Genomic DNA, 18,295 nt, shown 5'->3' on the forward strand with positions numbered 1-18,295 from the left:
GGGGTCAGGGGAGAAGGAAGTGCTGGGGTAGACTGGGTGTGGAGTGCCTGGTGCCCTGTAAGACTCAGAAGGAACCAGGCAGCCAGTCAAAATGCGTCTGAGGGGGACATTAGCAGGGGAGGTGGAGGGCGAGATGGAAGGAAGAAGAGAAAAGCAGGGTCTTGAGAAGCTTCCAGAATTTAAGGAGATCCTGCTCAAGCCTTAGAGGGGCAGGGAGGCCATTCCAGAGGGTGACACCTGCGGCAGAGAGAGATCTAACCCCCACACTCTGCTTGGAAAAGCATCTGATCAGCAGAGAGTTGGAGCTAGAAGGCCGAAGGGCACTAGCAGGGAGGTATTTAGGGAGAGAGAGTTGGGGGTAGCAGGGCCCCAGGCCCTAGAAAGTCTTGAACTTGAGCCTTGCAACAACCGGAAACAAGTGAAAGATTTTAGGGCTGGAGAGAGAGGCAGTCGCTGGGCTTGAGGCCAATGATAAGTCTCCCAATCCTATTCTTGATTAGTTGAAAGGGGCAAAGGGAGGATTTAGGCAGATTGAGAAAGAGGCTGTTGCAGAAGTCCAGCTTAGAGAGGACCAGAGCCCTGGAGACAATGGCCCTCATTCCGAGTTTGGAGGTAGCCATGGCGCTATTTGCGCCATGGCTGCCTCCAAAATCGGACCGACTCCGGTCTGGTGAAGGGAGTAATTACCGGTCCAGTCCGAGGTCAGCGGGACCGGTAATTCCCCATTCACCAGAGCCATTCCCCATTCTTATTTGAGCCCCCATAGGGCTCAATGGGAAGGCGGCAATAATGGTACCGCTAATTGCGGTACCGTTATTGACTCCGGTATCCCTTTTCGGGTCCCGTCCTTAAAGCCTGCTAAAACCAGGCATTAAGAGAAGGACCCGCAAAGGGACCTCGGAATAGAGCACAAAGGGATTACCGGCACCGGTGTCATTACCGGTGCCCGGGCTCCCTTTGCGCCCAGGCTGTAATGACCCCCAATGAGTTGTGGGGGAAGGTGAGGAAAGGGAGAATGCCTCTAAAGAGGTGCAGCTAACAGTGGGCCTTCTTGGCAAGGTCCGTGATGTGAGGAGAGAAGGAGAGAGAGGAGTCGAAGATGACACCAAGGTTTTTTGCCTCACAAGAAATTGAGAAGCTTTCATCTTATGTACATTTCATCTGCTAGGCCAATGATTGGGAAGCTAAATAGGCAGACAATATTTTTGTTACACCAAATTCAAGATTGAGGATAACTTCAATACTTTTTACACTACTGTGCCATCTCTACATTTAATTAGTAACCGGCGAGGGACAAACAGATAGTAACAAACAATCTGATTGGCCTTTGCTGGGTCTTTAACAGCATAAGAAAGACTTACCTGATTTCTGGGGGACGTGAGTGCATTTCCCCCAAATTCCTTCCCTTTTCGTCGACTGCCCACTATGGAAAGGGGTAAAGGACTATGTGTAGTCCCTTCTCACCGATCCATGGTGACCATTTTGTTTGTTTTCTTTTTTTCCATCTCTTTTCATTGGCTGCCATGTAAAGGGAGAAGGGATTACGTGTAGTCCTTTCTCCCATTCCATGGGGGCTATTTCGTTTGTTTGCCTTTTTCCCTTTACATTTCAATGGCTGCCATGGAAAAGGAGAAGGGACTACGTGTTGTAGTCCGTTCTCTCCGAACCCTAGCGACCATTTTTTGCATTTTTCCTTCTCGAGTTGAGAAACAGTCACAACCCTGTGTCTCAACTCGATAAAAATTACTATTAGTACCCCGGTACAATGTGCTGGGGTACTTAAAGTAATATAACCCTTGCAGGGGGATCATTACTGGTCGCGTAATGCCCCAGAGCTTTCGTTAAAGCCTGAGCAAAACTGTCACCCTGTGGGAATTAACCGACCACTAATTCCCCCCCACCCCCGCCCTCTGCGGGTTCTATTGATTTTTTAAACCTACAGTTCTGCCACCAGAGTTCTTTGAAGGACAATTCAAATTAATTAAAAGGTTTCAGTTTTTTATGTATACATTTCCAAAACAAGATACATGCCAAATGTGTCGTACCTTTCATTCTCCTCATACTACAGACACATCCTTTGGATGAAAGCTCTTTTAGGTTCCCTCCAATTTTTTTGTGTAACTTAACAAAGAAACACCTGGGGCTGGACTTTTAACATGCAGTCCCATTTCTGATCAAATTAATGTAGTTTTAGCAAACAGTCTAAATCCATACCATACTTTCTCTTACCTTACAGTGGCGCATTAGCAGGGTAAGGAGTGTCAATACACATGTGTGTGATATAAACCTGTTTCCATAGTGCCAAAAAGCTTTTGAAACGAATTTACAGGAGTAGCTGTTACACAGTTTTTGTGTTTGCATATTTTCTGTTAGTATATACTGTAACGTTTGGCAGCTATTTGACCTAAGAGCTGTTGGCATGCCAAATAGCCCATGCACAGCAGCAACACACACGTGCTGTGTATTTTATCTGGATGCAAGTGGCTCAGCTGCGCTCCTTATGGGCTGATTGGTACATCTGGGCACAAACCACTAACGGAATTGTTTAAGGCACTGATCCTTTATGAAAGTTAGTCTATGTAACAGATCAGACGTTCATGCCTAATCCATTTACTTGAGCTCCTTACATTTTGAAAAGAAATTGGGGAGATTTCTCTAGCAGCTGGGAATCCATCAAAAAGCTATTTGACTGTTTCCTTGCTAAGTTTCTTCTTGGTGGACTATAGGCAATACACCTGACCTGCAATATAATGGTTTCTCATTTCATTTATTCTTCGCAATGAATACAGGAATGCAGACTTCAATTCCTGCAATGAACATTTTACCCACTTAATCAATTCTTCATATGGCCTTTGCCTCAGAGGGATAGGGGGAAGCTGACTTCAGTTCCCACAATGCACTTCTCCTCTGCTTTACCGATTTTTCACCTAGCTTCCATCTCAGAAGTCTAAGGGAATGCAGACCTTAGTCCCAGCAATGCAATCTTTCCCAATGTTGCTGATTCTACATACGGACTCTTCATCATAGGCATATAGGAATTGTAACTTCAATTCAAACCATAAAGTATTTCTCCACTTTAACACAGGCTCTACCCTCAAAGGGTAGAGGCTGTGTTCAAGTGGAGAAATAGTGTAGTGCTCACAACACAACACAATATTTCTCTGCTTTAACTGTCTGGCTTAGTGACTTTCCTTCTGTATTCCGGTGTCGCTGTTCACCGGTGCCACTCTGTGTTGCCTCCTTGCCTTTGTCTACTCTTCTTGCTGTCAATTCTTGTTTTGGGCTTTCGGTCTCAGGTGCAAGAGCCATTAATCCTGAGTTTCTCCTTCCTTCCGGTTCTCATTGCTTAGTCTCCAGGTCTTGTACCTGGGTCTCATTTCTAGTGCCCACCTTTTCCCTAGGGTTCTGTCAAGTGACTCCTCGTCTCAATGAGGCTCAGAATGAGTGTGTCTCTCCGTGTTCTCACCAGTGCTTATTGCTTCAGATGTAAAGATAAGGCAGGTTTCCAGGTCTTTTGCTCCTTATAGTGAATGTCTTGATTACCCACCAGCTCACACACTGTTGGCATTCCCGTCTTCCGCTACGTGGTTATTTCTCCTTCTCTTTCAATAGCGTGTGGTGCTCTGGTGTGGTCATGGCACTGATGATGAAATGCCTGTTGTTGTCACCCCTGGTTCACAGGCATGGAGGACACCTCATCACAATGTTAAATAGCAATCTGATAGGGCTCCATGGGATGGTCTAACACTATAGGAAGTAGGCAAAGGGGAGTGGTTTAAATATTAAGATTTCAGAGTGTGATGGGTTAAATAATGACCCTTTGAGTTCCTCACTGATACAAGGAAGGTAACATACCTTCACATCCCAGGACAATGCCCCAACAACATCAGCATAGGGCCCCACTGTTTTGATTTTATGCATCAGATTAGCTGATGAATGGAAAAATATGCAGAACCACTCCAGACATGCCTCACAACATCAGGATAGACCACCTGGATCAGCACACACCCCAAAAACATTAGCACAGACTCAGGAGTTTCAGACCGGGATTGACTCACAGGCAATGTACACAACTCACCAGCAGTCAGATGCCTACCACAGTCACTTCAAAGTAGCCTTCTTAGACCCTCACAGGCTTATCAAATCTTTCATGAAGGGACAGTGTTCTGCTAGGGCACTAATAAAGGTATAGACATGGTTTCCTGGAAGGTGGTGATTTTGTATGTGTTATGGGGTCTAATATTGGTTGGCCTTTGATATGTGTGTGCCCTCTTGGCACTTTTGGTCCTATAAGAAAAGCGTGTGGTTTCTATTTTGTGAGGTAGCAGGCAGAGAGGAAGGTTGCTTTGCCGAAATGAAGAACTGATGTCAAATAGAGAAGCCATGGTCTGCTATGAATAAGCGTCATCATGTTCATACATTTGTGATGATGTGTGTGCTGCAGCAAGTTCTACGCTACATGAAACCCAATATGTACCATTGTTTTTTTTTTTTTTAAAGGTCTTCATTTGCTTGATAGGCCTGGATGAAACATGTGCCCCAGGGTAGCATTAACTCCCACTGCCACACCCCTTGTTACCTTAAAAATAACACATACAGCTATGACAAGGTATAGTTTTGTGATTAAGGCACTGAGTTATCTCTGATCAGATGTTAACTCTCAGTTTTCTATTGACATACAATACAGTCTTTCTTTGACAAGTCTCATTTTCCCTCTGTGTCTCAGGTGCTCATTTGTATAGTAGAAATTCATTCATTCATTCATTCATTCATTCATTCATTCATTCATTCATTCATCTATTTTGTCATTTGTTATTGCACCTTTCACCATAATTATGGTCCCAACGTGCCTTCGGTTGAACGCCCTCGTAGGGACCGGAGTCCAAAAATGTGAGAGAATTTTGGAGGCACTATTATGCGTGTGAACATTTCAGCCATTACAGTTATGTGAGGGTGGCCAAGACCCTGGTAGTCACCCATGTCTAAATGGGGTGTGTATGGGCGCAGCAGAGGAATACTTTGGACTAAAGGTGGGGGATTGTGTTTAAGGAGATAGAGAGTTATGTGGGAAGCTACAGTGCGAATTTCGGTCATTGAAAGTAGCTTCTTTTTTATGGCAGAGGTGATGTGCAATAGTGTTTGAGTTATATTTGAGTGCAGGGTGTGTGGAAGTGAGCCTGAGCCTGTGCCTGCCGCTAAATTGCAAAGGTGCTGTGGACAAGAGGAGAGTGGGGTTAACTGTACAAATAACAATGCCTACTTCCTGGGTTCCATCTATGTAGACCAAGAAGTGCTACATTTCACAGGCAATCTAAGTGCTAGATGAATGCATGATACCTTACACAATTTGGCTAAATGCTGACCAACACAAATTGGCTAAAAACGAGGTAAGGTTACCTTACACAATTAGGCTAAATGCGTAATACTGCTACCTAAAACAAAAGGGCTAAAAGCAAGGTAAGGCTAACTCACACAATTAGGCTAAATGCATGATATCACTACCTTAAACAAAAGTGCCAAAAGCAAGGAAAGGCTACCATCCACAAAATGGTTAATAAAATGATACATTTTTATACACAAATAAAAAGTGAGTTAGGAAACTTTTCTTACCTCAAACTCTCCTGAGATCCTGCCTGTGTAGAAAACAATTTCCCTCCATGCGTTGACACTGCTCTTTGGGCTTTGCCAAACATCAAATATTTGGGTGGAGTCTGACACTTGCACAGAGAGGGAGCCTTTAGCAACTTCATTTAAACCTATAGTAACACAGATTGTATTACACTTGAATCAGAAGTAAGTCCTATAAAGAATTGCAACTCATCAACAACACATCAAGAATTTGTCATCAAAGGGGAAAAGCAAAATGACCATGCCAATCCCATCACACCTTAGTGGACTGCAAGCAATCGACTAGAAAGAGAAGTCAAGCATATCCCACAAATTGAAATCAGTTGGGGCCAATCAAAGTAAGCCCTAACAGGCACTTGTGGTTGGTTGTAAATGAGTGGCGAGCAGCCACCAACATTTCCAGAATCTCACCCTGATCTCTTTATGATCGGAGCCATGGAGGAGGCTACATTTCATTGTTGTCTTGTCATTGCTGCCCCTCTTTCCTCCTGTAACGCCTGGTTAAAATCTCTGTCACTGCTTCCCTCAAACTATTGTAAGTAGGGGTGCACGAAGTAGCTAATTTAATATTAGGCTGAATACCGAATAGTTATCAAGTATTCAATTCGGCCAAAGTCGAATATGAGGCCAAATAGTTGTTTTATTGAATAATTTCTGTCCCAAACCTGAAAGCACACTTAAAAAAAGAAAATATAGATCCATATTTTAAATATGTGTTCCCAGATTTAAATTATTTCTATTCATTTTAGTCAACATAGTATCCTTATTTCAGATCACAGAAGACAGGAAAGTACAGCTTTACAAAATAGCAGGGACCAAAAATAGGGAAGGATGTTGCATATGAAAAACCATTCCGACAAAGTGGAAGGCCTCACGTTTGAAAAAATAGTAAATTGCAATGAACACGATAAATATTGCTATTTGCAGTTGCCATTAGAAATCGCACACACTGGAACTGAAAATGAGTGTTAAACCTTTGCAGCTGACATAAAAATGTACAAATGGTTCCTGTCTGCTTGGGCACGACCAAATGCGAGGGTACTTGCAAGGTGAGTGGACTCCAGCTCCTGGGTATCCTGCCCCCCCTTCGGCCAAACAAGTGAGAGAACTTTCTCAGCAAGGTTGGTAGGGTTGGAGCAAATGTACTCACAGTTAAAAAAAGCCAGCCATTTTTTTTTACATTTATTTTTATTTATTATGTTTGCTTTATTACAAACCTTTCATATTTCTAAAATCCATCACACAATTTCATTACAAATCCACTTCCACAATTTCCATTGCAGTCATTTCAAAAATTAAACTGGTCAAATGAAAACGCCTAAAATTCACTTTATTCCAACATTAAAACTTTTTCCAAGAATTTCATGACTTCAAAAATCATACTCGGACTGTCCCCAATTAGGAACCTGTTCCATCACTCCTCTGCCGACAATGTGTAAACATCATTAACAAAGGCTCCCAAATACCAAAGTCTCACATTTGTTACATCCCTACCAGCCACCACCAGATGGTCTAATGATTTGCTCACCCCCTTCTTTTCACAGTGCCTACAGTCAGGATAGGTCTTCTCGATCTGCTTGAGAAGTGTTAGGACTTCTCTAGTCTGAAGAATGTTCAACCGGAATCTCATAGATCCTGGTAGTGAGAAGAGGGGAACTTGGACAGATACGCAGGAAGTTCATTTAAGGCTCTCCTTTCATACACCAAATTAATCAGTAGCCTATATTTATTTAGTTTTCCCTGCGTATCTATCCAATCCTGCCAGAGTAGATTTATCTTCACCATCGCCAGATTAGCTATTAACGCCTCGATCGAGGTGTCAATTGAATTTAACCAGCCTGTACATAAAGCTTGCAATTTCACAAATACCCAATCCTTTTTAGCACCATTTGTTTCTTAAAACCTCAAAAAGAGGAAGAGGGTCCAACAAAACACATTTCCTAAACATGGATATCGATTTCCAGAGCACAATTGATGACATTGACTGCAGCCCCAGCTCAAATGTAATGGAGACCATCGGCAGCCCTCTGGGGAGAGCGAGTACTTTTCTCCAAAACAGTTCCTCCATAAAACCCCACATTTGCCAAGGCAGATTTAAGTTTGCTTCCGCTGCATAGGTTAGGATCAGGACAATCTTTTGTTTGTAGAAGGTGAGAATTAGGATGTTTGTAAATTTACTGTACTGCTTACCTTATACTGCAATTCATCATAACCCCACATACATGATTGAGTCAACTTGCATCAGTCTCTCCGACCTCATATACCATGCAAAGCTGCCATTTTTCTTCCTCTGTGCAGCACTCAAGATAGTTATTTAAGATTTTTTAGTGCTGACTCTTGGCTCATTTTCTGTGATGTAAATCAGAAATTGATTTAATCTTCGCTGTAGACCTGTTGGGGTCGGCATATAAACCCAGGGGATAAAACAACCCTGCACTTTCGGGACAAATTCTTTTATTGGGCTCTGGGATTTCGCCAAATCTGATATATATAGATTAAACAATGCAGGTGCCAGGGGACATGCTTGCTTTAATCCTCTACATGTGTTTCTTTATTTTGAGAAAACACCATTCATTGTCAATCTAACTTGCATAAAGGTTGACAAATAAAATGTCTTTATTGCCCCTACAAGGTCTTGTGGGCACTGCCATTTTTATAATTTCTCCAATAACCTCTCCCTATTGACACTGTCAAATGCTTGTTCCAGATCAATGAATGCCAAATACATTTTTGACTTAGTCTTAATTGCTCTAAGTTTCAACAGGTTCAAGAGGAAGAGGTTTACGCCAGTGCTCTCCCCCTTGACAAATCCTGTTTGTTGTGGGTCCATTCATTCGGCTTTAATAGCCCAAGTGGTTAAGTTGCATAAGACTGAAGCATGATCTTTCCCGATATATCCAAGAGGGCGATCGTCCGATAGTTCCTAGGATAGTTCCTTGGATCATCTCTGTCGAACTTCTTGAAGATTGGGATGATCAGTGCTGTTTTCTTTGAGATTGGGACTTTTCTCGCAATCATGACTTGATTAAATAGTAAAGTAACAAAGTCGGCCCATGTGCCCACAGCTTCCTTTAACATTGAGTTGGTCAAACCGTCCATTTTTAATTAGGTCCTTCATGTCGTCTTTGTGAAATCGGAAAGACCATGTTTTAAGAGATACTAGGTCCTCTTACTTTACGTTAGAGCCGCCCAAGGCAAACAATGCTGTAAAATGGTTTATCCATGATTCCTCAGAAATCAGGCTTAATAGTAAAGCCGGCTGTATCCTACCATTATTATTTATTAATTCCCATAGATTGCAGGTATTGTTCTAACAAATGGTTTTTAGCATTGGTTCTGCATCGTGCTGCGATCTTACAGCTCTTTAAACAATCAGTCAGTTTCTATATTGCCGTTTGTGTTTTTTCACTAGAAGCGTTCGCTCACCCCTATTCAGTACTACCTAGCCTTCCTAGCCTCCTTAGATAGGCTCGAAGCAATTTCCTTGCCTCTACCAAATATTTATTGTAAATGTGGAAAGGTTTAAAGTCTACTTTCCCTTGATTGAACTTCAACAAAATCTGCGAATAACCAGACATATTCTATACCCCTGTCAGCTTCACTCACATGTTTGATGTAATTAGATGCAATTGTTGTAACATCCCAATGCTTTACCCTCAGCCTATTCTTCCCCTCAGAAACCGTATTATATTTCCTGGCTGTTTGATACCTCCCCCTGCATCTCACTTGAAGCAAATTGTGGTAGCTGGTTTCCATTGGAATCAAACCGAAATAGCTCTATAAGGTGGATCAAATTAGCAGCCACAAAACAGTAATCCAAACACACCTTCTGTTCGCCCCTGGACCAATGTGGGTTACCAGGGATGTCCCCCTTAATTTAGCCATTTAGCATTTGTATTCCCTGATCATTTGACTCTCTGAGCCACAAGGCGGGCCTCTTTTGTAATGAGCACTGAATGATTGGCTTAACCAAGGCATCTAGACACTTTATATTTAGTTCACCACAAATCACAATATATGTTGCTTTCAAATCTGTATAGAGTTCATCAACAAAGCCCATCACCAATTCAATAAACATTTCTTCCCCCACCATTGCCCCATTCCAATATAGGTTAAATACAATAATTTATTTAATTTCCTTTCGCTCTTGCCTCTCACATTTCAGAATCAATATGTGTACAAAAATATTGGGGTTGATAACTTTTGTCAGCGTTAGTCCCTGTCCTGTTTTTACCAAAGTCAATAGGCCGGAATAAGTCCTCCCGTCACCCCCTTATCTGCTTGGTTCAGATAAGTTATAAACCCCTCAAAAAGTGGTTTAGACCTTAACCACGACTCTTGTAGGCATAGGATAACATAGGCCCCCACACCTAGATCTTTGTTGCTGAAAAGGTAATTAAATCCTTGGATGTGCCATGATCCATATAGTGAGGCTTGGCCTTTATTAACCTGGCATTAGTTGTCCTTAGATGATGCTAGCACACCAGCTAGCCATGAGCAGTCCTGTGTAGTGGACTGCTTTGCTCTCACATCACAAGCCCCAACTCCCTGTCATGGTTGGGCTTTTGTACATTAAATAATCTTCTTACTGGCTAATGGTTTTTGGCTTCACTAGTTGTCCATTGACTTTCAGAATCCTTATCAGTTGTTATATAGTTGTCGGCCCATTTCAAATGTAGGCTCTTGGCTAGCTTGAGATCAGTCCCTTGTTTAGGGTACCTTCCCCATGTTTTTTCCTTTGCTTAACTCAAATCCTAAGTGAAGCATATCTATTGCCGCTCCATAAAATAGTTTTTCACCAAGGCAGTTTACATGCAGAAATACCCAATCTAATCGACTCTCGTTCAAAAATTGAAAAGCCCTTATGTCATCCGAATTTATAAGTAACAGCTTCAACACATTTCTTCGGTTCAGGATCAAGTTATCGTTTGCAGATAGTATTCTCTGTAACATTATAATGTTCTCTGAGAACTGAGTGGATTGATGGCTAGATGAAGAATTTTATACAGAGACCTTCTGCTTTTGCACACCAATCTCCATTTTATCTGAACCGGATATGTGCAATTTCAATAGTCCAGCCTTTAGTTTATCTTCAAGGGTCTGAAAAGTCTTAGTCCATGCACCCCTTTCCAGTCATCTATCCATCTGGCTGGCAGGGCTAACCGAGATAGCTGAGTCATTGCCATGCAGTGAACTCTCAATGTGAAAAGTTCTGCCACTCGTGGTGGTCGATGTTTCCTCTACTTCAACAACCCCATAAATGTCAGTGATGGCTTCCAATAATGCACTCAAACCCAGATATTTGGCAGTAGTCTTTGGTTGGTAATCATACTCTTCCTGCACTTGAATATGAACCGACGCTCCTTTGGGCACCAAGATCTTCTTGGGGATCTTCACTTCCCTTTGTTCATCACTCTGTATGTGATGAGCGATTGGCCTCGCCGGAGGTGTCTTTAAGTTTACGGAGAAATGACCTTGACCCATTCGATTTGGGTTAATGCACTGATTGAACATTTTTAGATTTTTTTTGTTGGGTTTTGTTGGATTTCAAGTTCGGTTGAGTAGATTTTGTATGTTGTTCAAATATTGGAAATGATTTAACACAGGGGCCTTGAAGCTTTTGTTTTGTCTTATTGGTTTGGCTTCCTCCAAAGATGAATTGAGGGTCGTCGTTAAGAGTTGCACTTACCCTCCATTGTGTTGCAAGGCCATTTGCTGTTTCCAGCCTTCCCCCTTATTTAGGCCACTATCAGTATTCCCCTGCGGCAAGAGGCTTGTAGTTGCCGGGACTACTGAAGTTTGAGTGCCTTGATGCTTAGATACATCAAAAGGTTGAAGCCTTTATGGATTTAGAAGGTAGCACCGGAACTTTTACAGCTATATCTAACTTCATTTTTGGTTCTCCGGCAACCAAATAACCATTTCTGTACTGGGAACTCATCCATTTGCAATCTTCTTGAAGAGCAGTCATTAGAGTGCTTTTATCTATTTCTTCTCCTCTTGCTCTCTTGCTAAGTCGCAGAGTCTATTTTGCCATTGGGCGGATGATTCTGCTTCTCTATCCAGTCTAATTTAGACAGAAGCAAATGTTTCTAGAAATATAATGTTTTAATGTACCATCCCTAGCAATGTTGCCAGATATTTAAGAGCGTCATTCAAAGTTTGGTAAACAGGGCTAAAAAAATTCTTAGTGCTGCCATTATGTTATTCTGCAGTTGTGACACTGCAGCAGATGAGAGGAAAGATTCATATGTATTCTTGTTAGGATGAAAAGCAGTCATTTCCCAAAGGTTCTGATGACATAGATGATGATGTTAAAGAATCTCGAGAGTCTCAGGTGTTTCTTCCTTCCTCAGCCTCATAGACTGTTGCTGGCGAGACCCAATCTCGGGCTTGATATTCTAACTCCCTATCATCTTGCTGTACTGAGTCCTGAGGAGTTCTGATCGTTATTTGTGGTTTGTGGTTGAGAAACAGGAACTTCTTCATTTGTTCCCAATTGGTCATGCTTTGAGGGGTTTGATGTTTGTGCTTTCGAATATATAGAATCATTTATTCTTGAAATAATCAATCTTTTTTGGGATGCCATTTTGGGTTTTAATTTTGGGTGAGCCCCCAATATGGAATGCTGCCCTCCCACTTCCCCTAACTTTGAGGACGATTCACTCGTCACACAGTTTAATATTGGTGCACAAGGAAGGGGCAGCATAGCCATGGGAAAATTCGGGGAAGGTCGGTTGCCTCAGTGAAGATGCACTCAGCATTGGCTGCCTCAACCCCACTCCCTGAAGACTCCTCACCCAGGTGATCTTCCCGCACTGGTCCACCCCCATGGTCTGGATCCAAAGACGATGGCCATGCCCTGGCCACCTGAGAGAGAGATCCCTGGGGACAAGCGGGTGAGACACTCTCTGATTTCTCACAATATTAAGCCAATAGCTTATGGTGGGAAAATAATTGAGCTACTGGATTGGTTTTGGACCACCATACAATTTAAAGACAGAATGGCCAAAGGAAATCTATACGTATCGGATAAAGGTACACTTCCATTGCCTCATCAAAAGAGACTAAGAATAAAGTTAGACCCTAATGCTGAAGAGATGATGTATGCTGTTGATGGAATGTTTGGGGGTGTATCCTCAGTTGGTGATTTGATGAACGTTGAATCTCATGAGGTTTTTAGAAAAAGATTAGTTTGTTTCAAAAATCACATGCACAAAATTGGATGAAACCAGACTCTCTTCCGGTAGTTCAAAAAGGCTAGATCTATTCCCATAAATCTTAGACACAAAGTCAAAGGTGAACTTGAAGAAATGGAGAAGAATGGTGTCATTGACAGGACTAAGTTCTCTGAATGGGTTTCGCCCCTGTTAGTTATATACAAACCGAATAGAAAGCTAAAACTTTGTATTGATTTGAGGTCAGTCAATCACTCAATTATACCTGATAGTCATCCATTACTAAACATTAGGGAAATGTTAGGCAGAATAAAAGGGGCCAAAATCATGTCCACTCTAGATTTGAGATCTGCCTACCATCAAATAGTTCTTCATCTGGATTCTAGGAATGTCACCGCATTCATTGCACCTGAGGGTCTATTCCAGTGTAAACGCATGCCCTTTAGCTCAGTGTCTGCCCCTGGGGTCTTCCAGAGGGTGATGTGTCAAAGGTTTAGTGACATCCGGGGGGTTCTAAGTTTTCAAGATGATGCGCTAGTTCATGCCAAATCCAGGGATGAGCATGATAAGAGACTAAAGAAAGTTCTTGATATTTTCCTGGAACATGGTTTGACTCTTAGCAAAGAGAAGTGTAAGTTTCATAAAACCACAATTCAGTACTTATGACATGACATTTCTGAAAGTGGTATAAGACCTACATTGAAACTTGTGAATATTATTTTGGCTTTTCACAGTTCCACTGATAAGGCTCAGGTAATTTACTTTTTGGTAATGGCAGAGCATTACTCAAACTGTATTCAGGGGTTAGCCACAACATTCGTGAATATGAGGAAATTAGTGAAAAAAGGTGCCAAATTCCAATGGGATCATGCTTGTGAAACTGAATTTAAGGCTATCAAGGGTGCTTTGAATAAAGCCCCAACACTCAGTAGCTATGACCCCAGTAGGAGATCTATAGTAATGACAGATGCCAGTAATCAAGGATTAGGAGCTGTGCTAACAAAAGTGTGTAAGGGTAAGAAATATACTGTGTCTTTTGCTTCTCAGTGCTAATAGAATCAGAGAAAAATTACTCAACAATTGAGAAAGAGTTGTTGGCAGTCAAATGGGCCACAGATACATTTCAGCCATTTTTGTGGGGCATGAAACGTACAATATGGTTGGACCAAGAAATGTTAACCACCAAGGGTCTAGATAAGGTATCCTCCAGGATTAGGAAGTGGGTGGCCAACCTGCAGGATTATGTAAGGGAGGTGGAGTATGTACCAGAAATAAAAAACAAAGCTGCAGATTGTTTGTCTCAATTGACCAATGTGGTTGAGGAATAAGGTGCAAACGATGAAGACATAGATGATCAAGAGTTGGTAATTGAAATGCATCAGGATGTGGTGTCGGAGCAGGAATGGCAGGACGCAATGTCAGAAGATGAGGTATTGAGGGACACCAAAGAACGTATTGAATGTGGAATGAAAAGCAACGAAATAAGAAGAGGTGGTTCTATACCTGATGCCATGAGACTAGTATTTGATGAGATAAGCTGGACGGGAGATATGTTGATGAGGTGAGACAAGCTAGTTCCTTCTCAAGGTGTGAGAAACACAATACTGGCTAGAGCACATGCAGGCTATCAGGGTATGACAAAGACTAAGCAGTTGTTGAGACAAGATTGTAAGTGGAGAGATTGGTGAGAGAATGTCATATCTTTGAAGAATCTGGCAAAACCTCTGTCAGGAAGGTGGAGCCAATGACATTAATGTCCATTCCTGAAATTCTGTGGGACAGGGAAGATCTAGACATTGTGGGACCGGTGCAATGTCAAACAGGTTTAACCCCTTAAGTGCCAAGGACGAGTATGCTTGTCCTTTCTGCATAGTCGTGCATAATAGCCTGTCACTTACTGTATTGTATTAGTTGGCATGTTGTCTCATTGGGTGGAGACATCATGGGTACAACATATTTGTACAAGAGTCATTGTTAAATTCCTAGATGAGGTATTCAAGAGAGAGGGACATCCATCTAGTATAATTACCGATAATGTTGTGCAATTGGTGTCAGAGGAGATGGACATTGTTTGAAAAAGCAATGGGATTCAGCATAAGCAAGTTCTATCTATCATCCCGAAACCAAGGGGATAGTACAAAGGTTTAATCGTGTCATAAAGGATAGCATCAGAGGTGCCATTGCTGAGGGGAAAGATTGGAGAAAAGCTGCAGATGAATTGGTGGTAGCGTATAGGTTCACACCTCATTCCACTGCGGGCATTTCATCTTTTGAGATTCTCTGGGGCAGGAAGCCCAATACAAAGGTTTGTCCTCGTTGGCTTAGTAGAGCAGGGGTGAGATGCGTGGATTTACAGAACATTAGAAAAAACATTAGTAAGAAACAATTACAGAATAAGATTGTTTTGATGTCCGGTAAGCTGTGAAAGAGAGGGAGTTTGTAGAGAGTGATGAAGTGTGTATTAAACTGCCTCAAGGGAGGAAAAAGGTGTGGTAAATTGGTCAGAAAGGTGCTGCATGGTGCTGTCAGAACTTCTGATGGTAATGTTTTGAACAAAAATAGAGTGTGTTGCTGTCGGGTCGACCAACGGAAAAGGAATAATAAAACGGACGATGTTTAGTACTACATCTAGCAGTAAAGATACAGGTCGGCCAATAAGAGAATGTTGCAAGCTATCTTACTTGAGGGAATATGTGGAGTGGTTTCTGTCTCCACCACTGAAGGAGCTGAGGGGATATGTGGACAACAAGGTTTGATGATTACCACTTGTAGTATAGTGTTATTACCTTCCCCATGTTAGCTTTGACTGCAGTCCAATTGTAAATAACTCCACCTGTAAATAGGTTGTGTCAGTGCATATAGTTAACTTTGTCTATTTCAAATTCATGTGAATTAAGGGTATTCTGTTGTGAGAATAATCTGTAAAGAAGGGAGATATGTAACATTCTGCACTATGTAACATCTGAACCTGGAACACTAGAATGTAGAGCACTTCAGGCAGAATGGTAACAAGATGCATCTTCCATTAGAATGTGCATCCTTAGAAGCACACGTTAATAGAAAAAGAGCTGACTTGAAGGAGGCCAGTGGGGCATAGATAAGTTATTAAATAAAGAAGACAAAAGAAACTCACCTGTCTGATGTATCTTTTCACCCAGCTCCTTCTCACACCACTAAAGGATGCAAGGCTTAATGGAATTTTCTTTGTCTCTCACTCTTCATCCGCTATCTCACAACACTGGCAGTTCAGTCTTTCTCTTTCTCTGTCCACACATCAAAGTGCTCTCATCTTTCATACCTTTCCTGTTGCGGCAGAGTGCCCTGTAATGTTATTTCAATGATTTCCCAATAAATACATTCTCAAAAGAGGCTAATATGGACTGAGAAATATCGGCAGCCTCTTCCACTGCCTGACATGGATCAGACTCACCCACACCCTAGAAGAGGCAGTCCACCTGTTGGGAAATCTTTTGATTGACAAACATCCTTGTCGCATACATCCTCACACCTGTTTCTCTGTACGCTCGCTAGCAGATTAGACCAGAGGGGAACCACAGAGATTTCCCAACATATAAATCCTCTGAGAGGCCTCTTGGGTAGGGAAAACATATACCTGACCACCTCATCCCTACTGCTCTCCACTACCTGTTGTGAATGATTCAGGTTTCTCCATAGGAATTTCCAATAGGACGAAATTATGCTCACCTACCTCTCACTCATCCTCACCACCCCATCTCTCCAATACACAAGCATATGCACCGTAGTCTGATAATGAATTGTCAATGTGTCAGACAATGCTTGATTCCATTCTCTTTTGCAATCTGCACTGCATATTGGTTCTTACAAATGAGGAGACAAGGGATTTGGTAGGATTTAAATAGCAAGAAAAGTTTTCAACTGCAGTTTGGGCGAATACTCACTCAAAGCTTGGTACACCCCTAACTGCAAAGCACCCAGTCACAGAAATGCTGATGCGTGATTATATGCACAGTTTTCGTTGAAGCTTTCCTTGCTATTCAATTAAATACAAATGCATGTATGCATGAATCATACAGGAAAACAAAGTAACATTCACAAGTTTTCTTTTTTTGCATGTTTCCTATGTTTTGAATCAATTAATAAAAGCTTTGCATAATAAAAGGAACGATTAATTGCTAATACCACTTTCCCTATTATATCCTAAAAAGGACACTTATTTGTTATTTTAAAACAATAAATGTAAAACTCATGAATAATAAAAGCCGTTACAAAAATAAAATAGTAATGTTACTTAATCCAACTAACAATTTCAAATGACTGCTCTTAGCAAAGATAATATGATAAGTGGTTGGTTAGCCGTAATTTAAAAAAAATAACTGTAGCTCTCGTCAGTGGCCCATCTACAGCTAGAAAGATGTAACAAAAGGCACTATTGCTCGACCAAAAACTGTTTGAATTATATGTATTCTTTTTTTTCTCGAATTTTATCACCAAAATGTAGATGATGGTTTGAGGTCAGACAATGTTGGTTGAGGTAGAGGTTTCTTCCCACTCATTTTGTGGTCCCAAATTCAAGAAGAAAAACAAGCAAAAACAATGTGAGCAGTTTTTTTTCTGAGCAATAGACATGCATCCTGTCAAAGGCAGGAGTAAGATTAAAATTGGCACAAAAAAATGCAATACAACCTCAAGTGGCGCATCTGAAGGGCCTCTAGGGTGACCATATATTAACCACCAAGAGGAAGTCTAGAAGGATCAAATAATGACGATTCCAGAACAAATTCGACCAGGTTTCGGTTTTGGGATTGCAATAAATAATACTTGATTTTCGAATTCACAATCTTCTGTTTTATGGGACCTACATCCAACTAATGGGCAACCCAGGACTACAATTCACATGCACAGCAATGTTGTTTTTAAAACATAGAATGGATGCAAGTACCCCTCCCAAAGAGTAAAATACACAGACATCTGCATGCCATAAATGAGGTGCACTTTATGGGCTTATGGCTGTATTTTGAATATGTTTGATGAGCTCACAAACCCAACCCCAACAGGATAACATGATCCCATGGAACCTGAATCTTTTTGACCCCATTGGAAACCCACCAAAGTTTTATAATACACCCTGTAACCCTAGGTTTGATATAAATAATGAAAAAGACATTTTTTGCCACTTAATAGTTCATTGTATGTACACTTACCTCCATCCCACATGTGGTAATGGATTCTTACTTCACAGGTTGCCGCTGCATCTCGCAATATTGGGGACCTCAGGCTGGCAGTGGCGGGGTTCTTTCCCCTGTGGGTCTCTGCAGCCATATACCAACCTATAGATAATCATACATGTGAGGAAGGTGAGGGTTAAGGCCAGGTTCTGTCATTTCTTTTGATGTGAGTTTGGTACACATTTTAAAATTCTGCATCACATTTAAAATAACTCTGAGCACGGTTTCAGGGAATTCTGTGTGTGATTTACTTAGAACGTTCCGCTACGAAATCTATGAAAT

The 18,295-nt window shown here is 41.6% G+C and overlaps 1 protein-coding gene across 1 annotated transcript in view; it reads right to left on the minus strand.

Annotated features, from left to right (window-relative positions):
* MAMDC4 (MAM domain containing 4) overlaps positions 1-18,295 on the minus strand; it is a 498,376-nt gene that overhangs the window by 432,792 nt on the left and 47,289 nt on the right. Inside the window, exons 4-5 of the mRNA XM_069609267.1 lie at positions 17,990-18,115; positions 5,611-5,756 (exon numbers count right to left, since the gene is read on the minus strand). Of these exons, the coding sequence (XP_069465368.1) occupies positions 5,611-5,756; positions 17,990-18,115 (272 nt within the window). The remainder of the gene's footprint in view (positions 1-5,610; positions 5,757-17,989; positions 18,116-18,295) is intronic.

Source organism: Ambystoma mexicanum, chromosome 8 (assembly GCF_040938575.1).
Source record: "Ambystoma mexicanum isolate Mex_15411 chromosome 8, UKY_AmexF1_1, whole genome shotgun sequence".
NCBI classification, from domain to species: Eukaryota; Metazoa; Chordata; class Amphibia; order Caudata; family Ambystomatidae; genus Ambystoma; species Ambystoma mexicanum.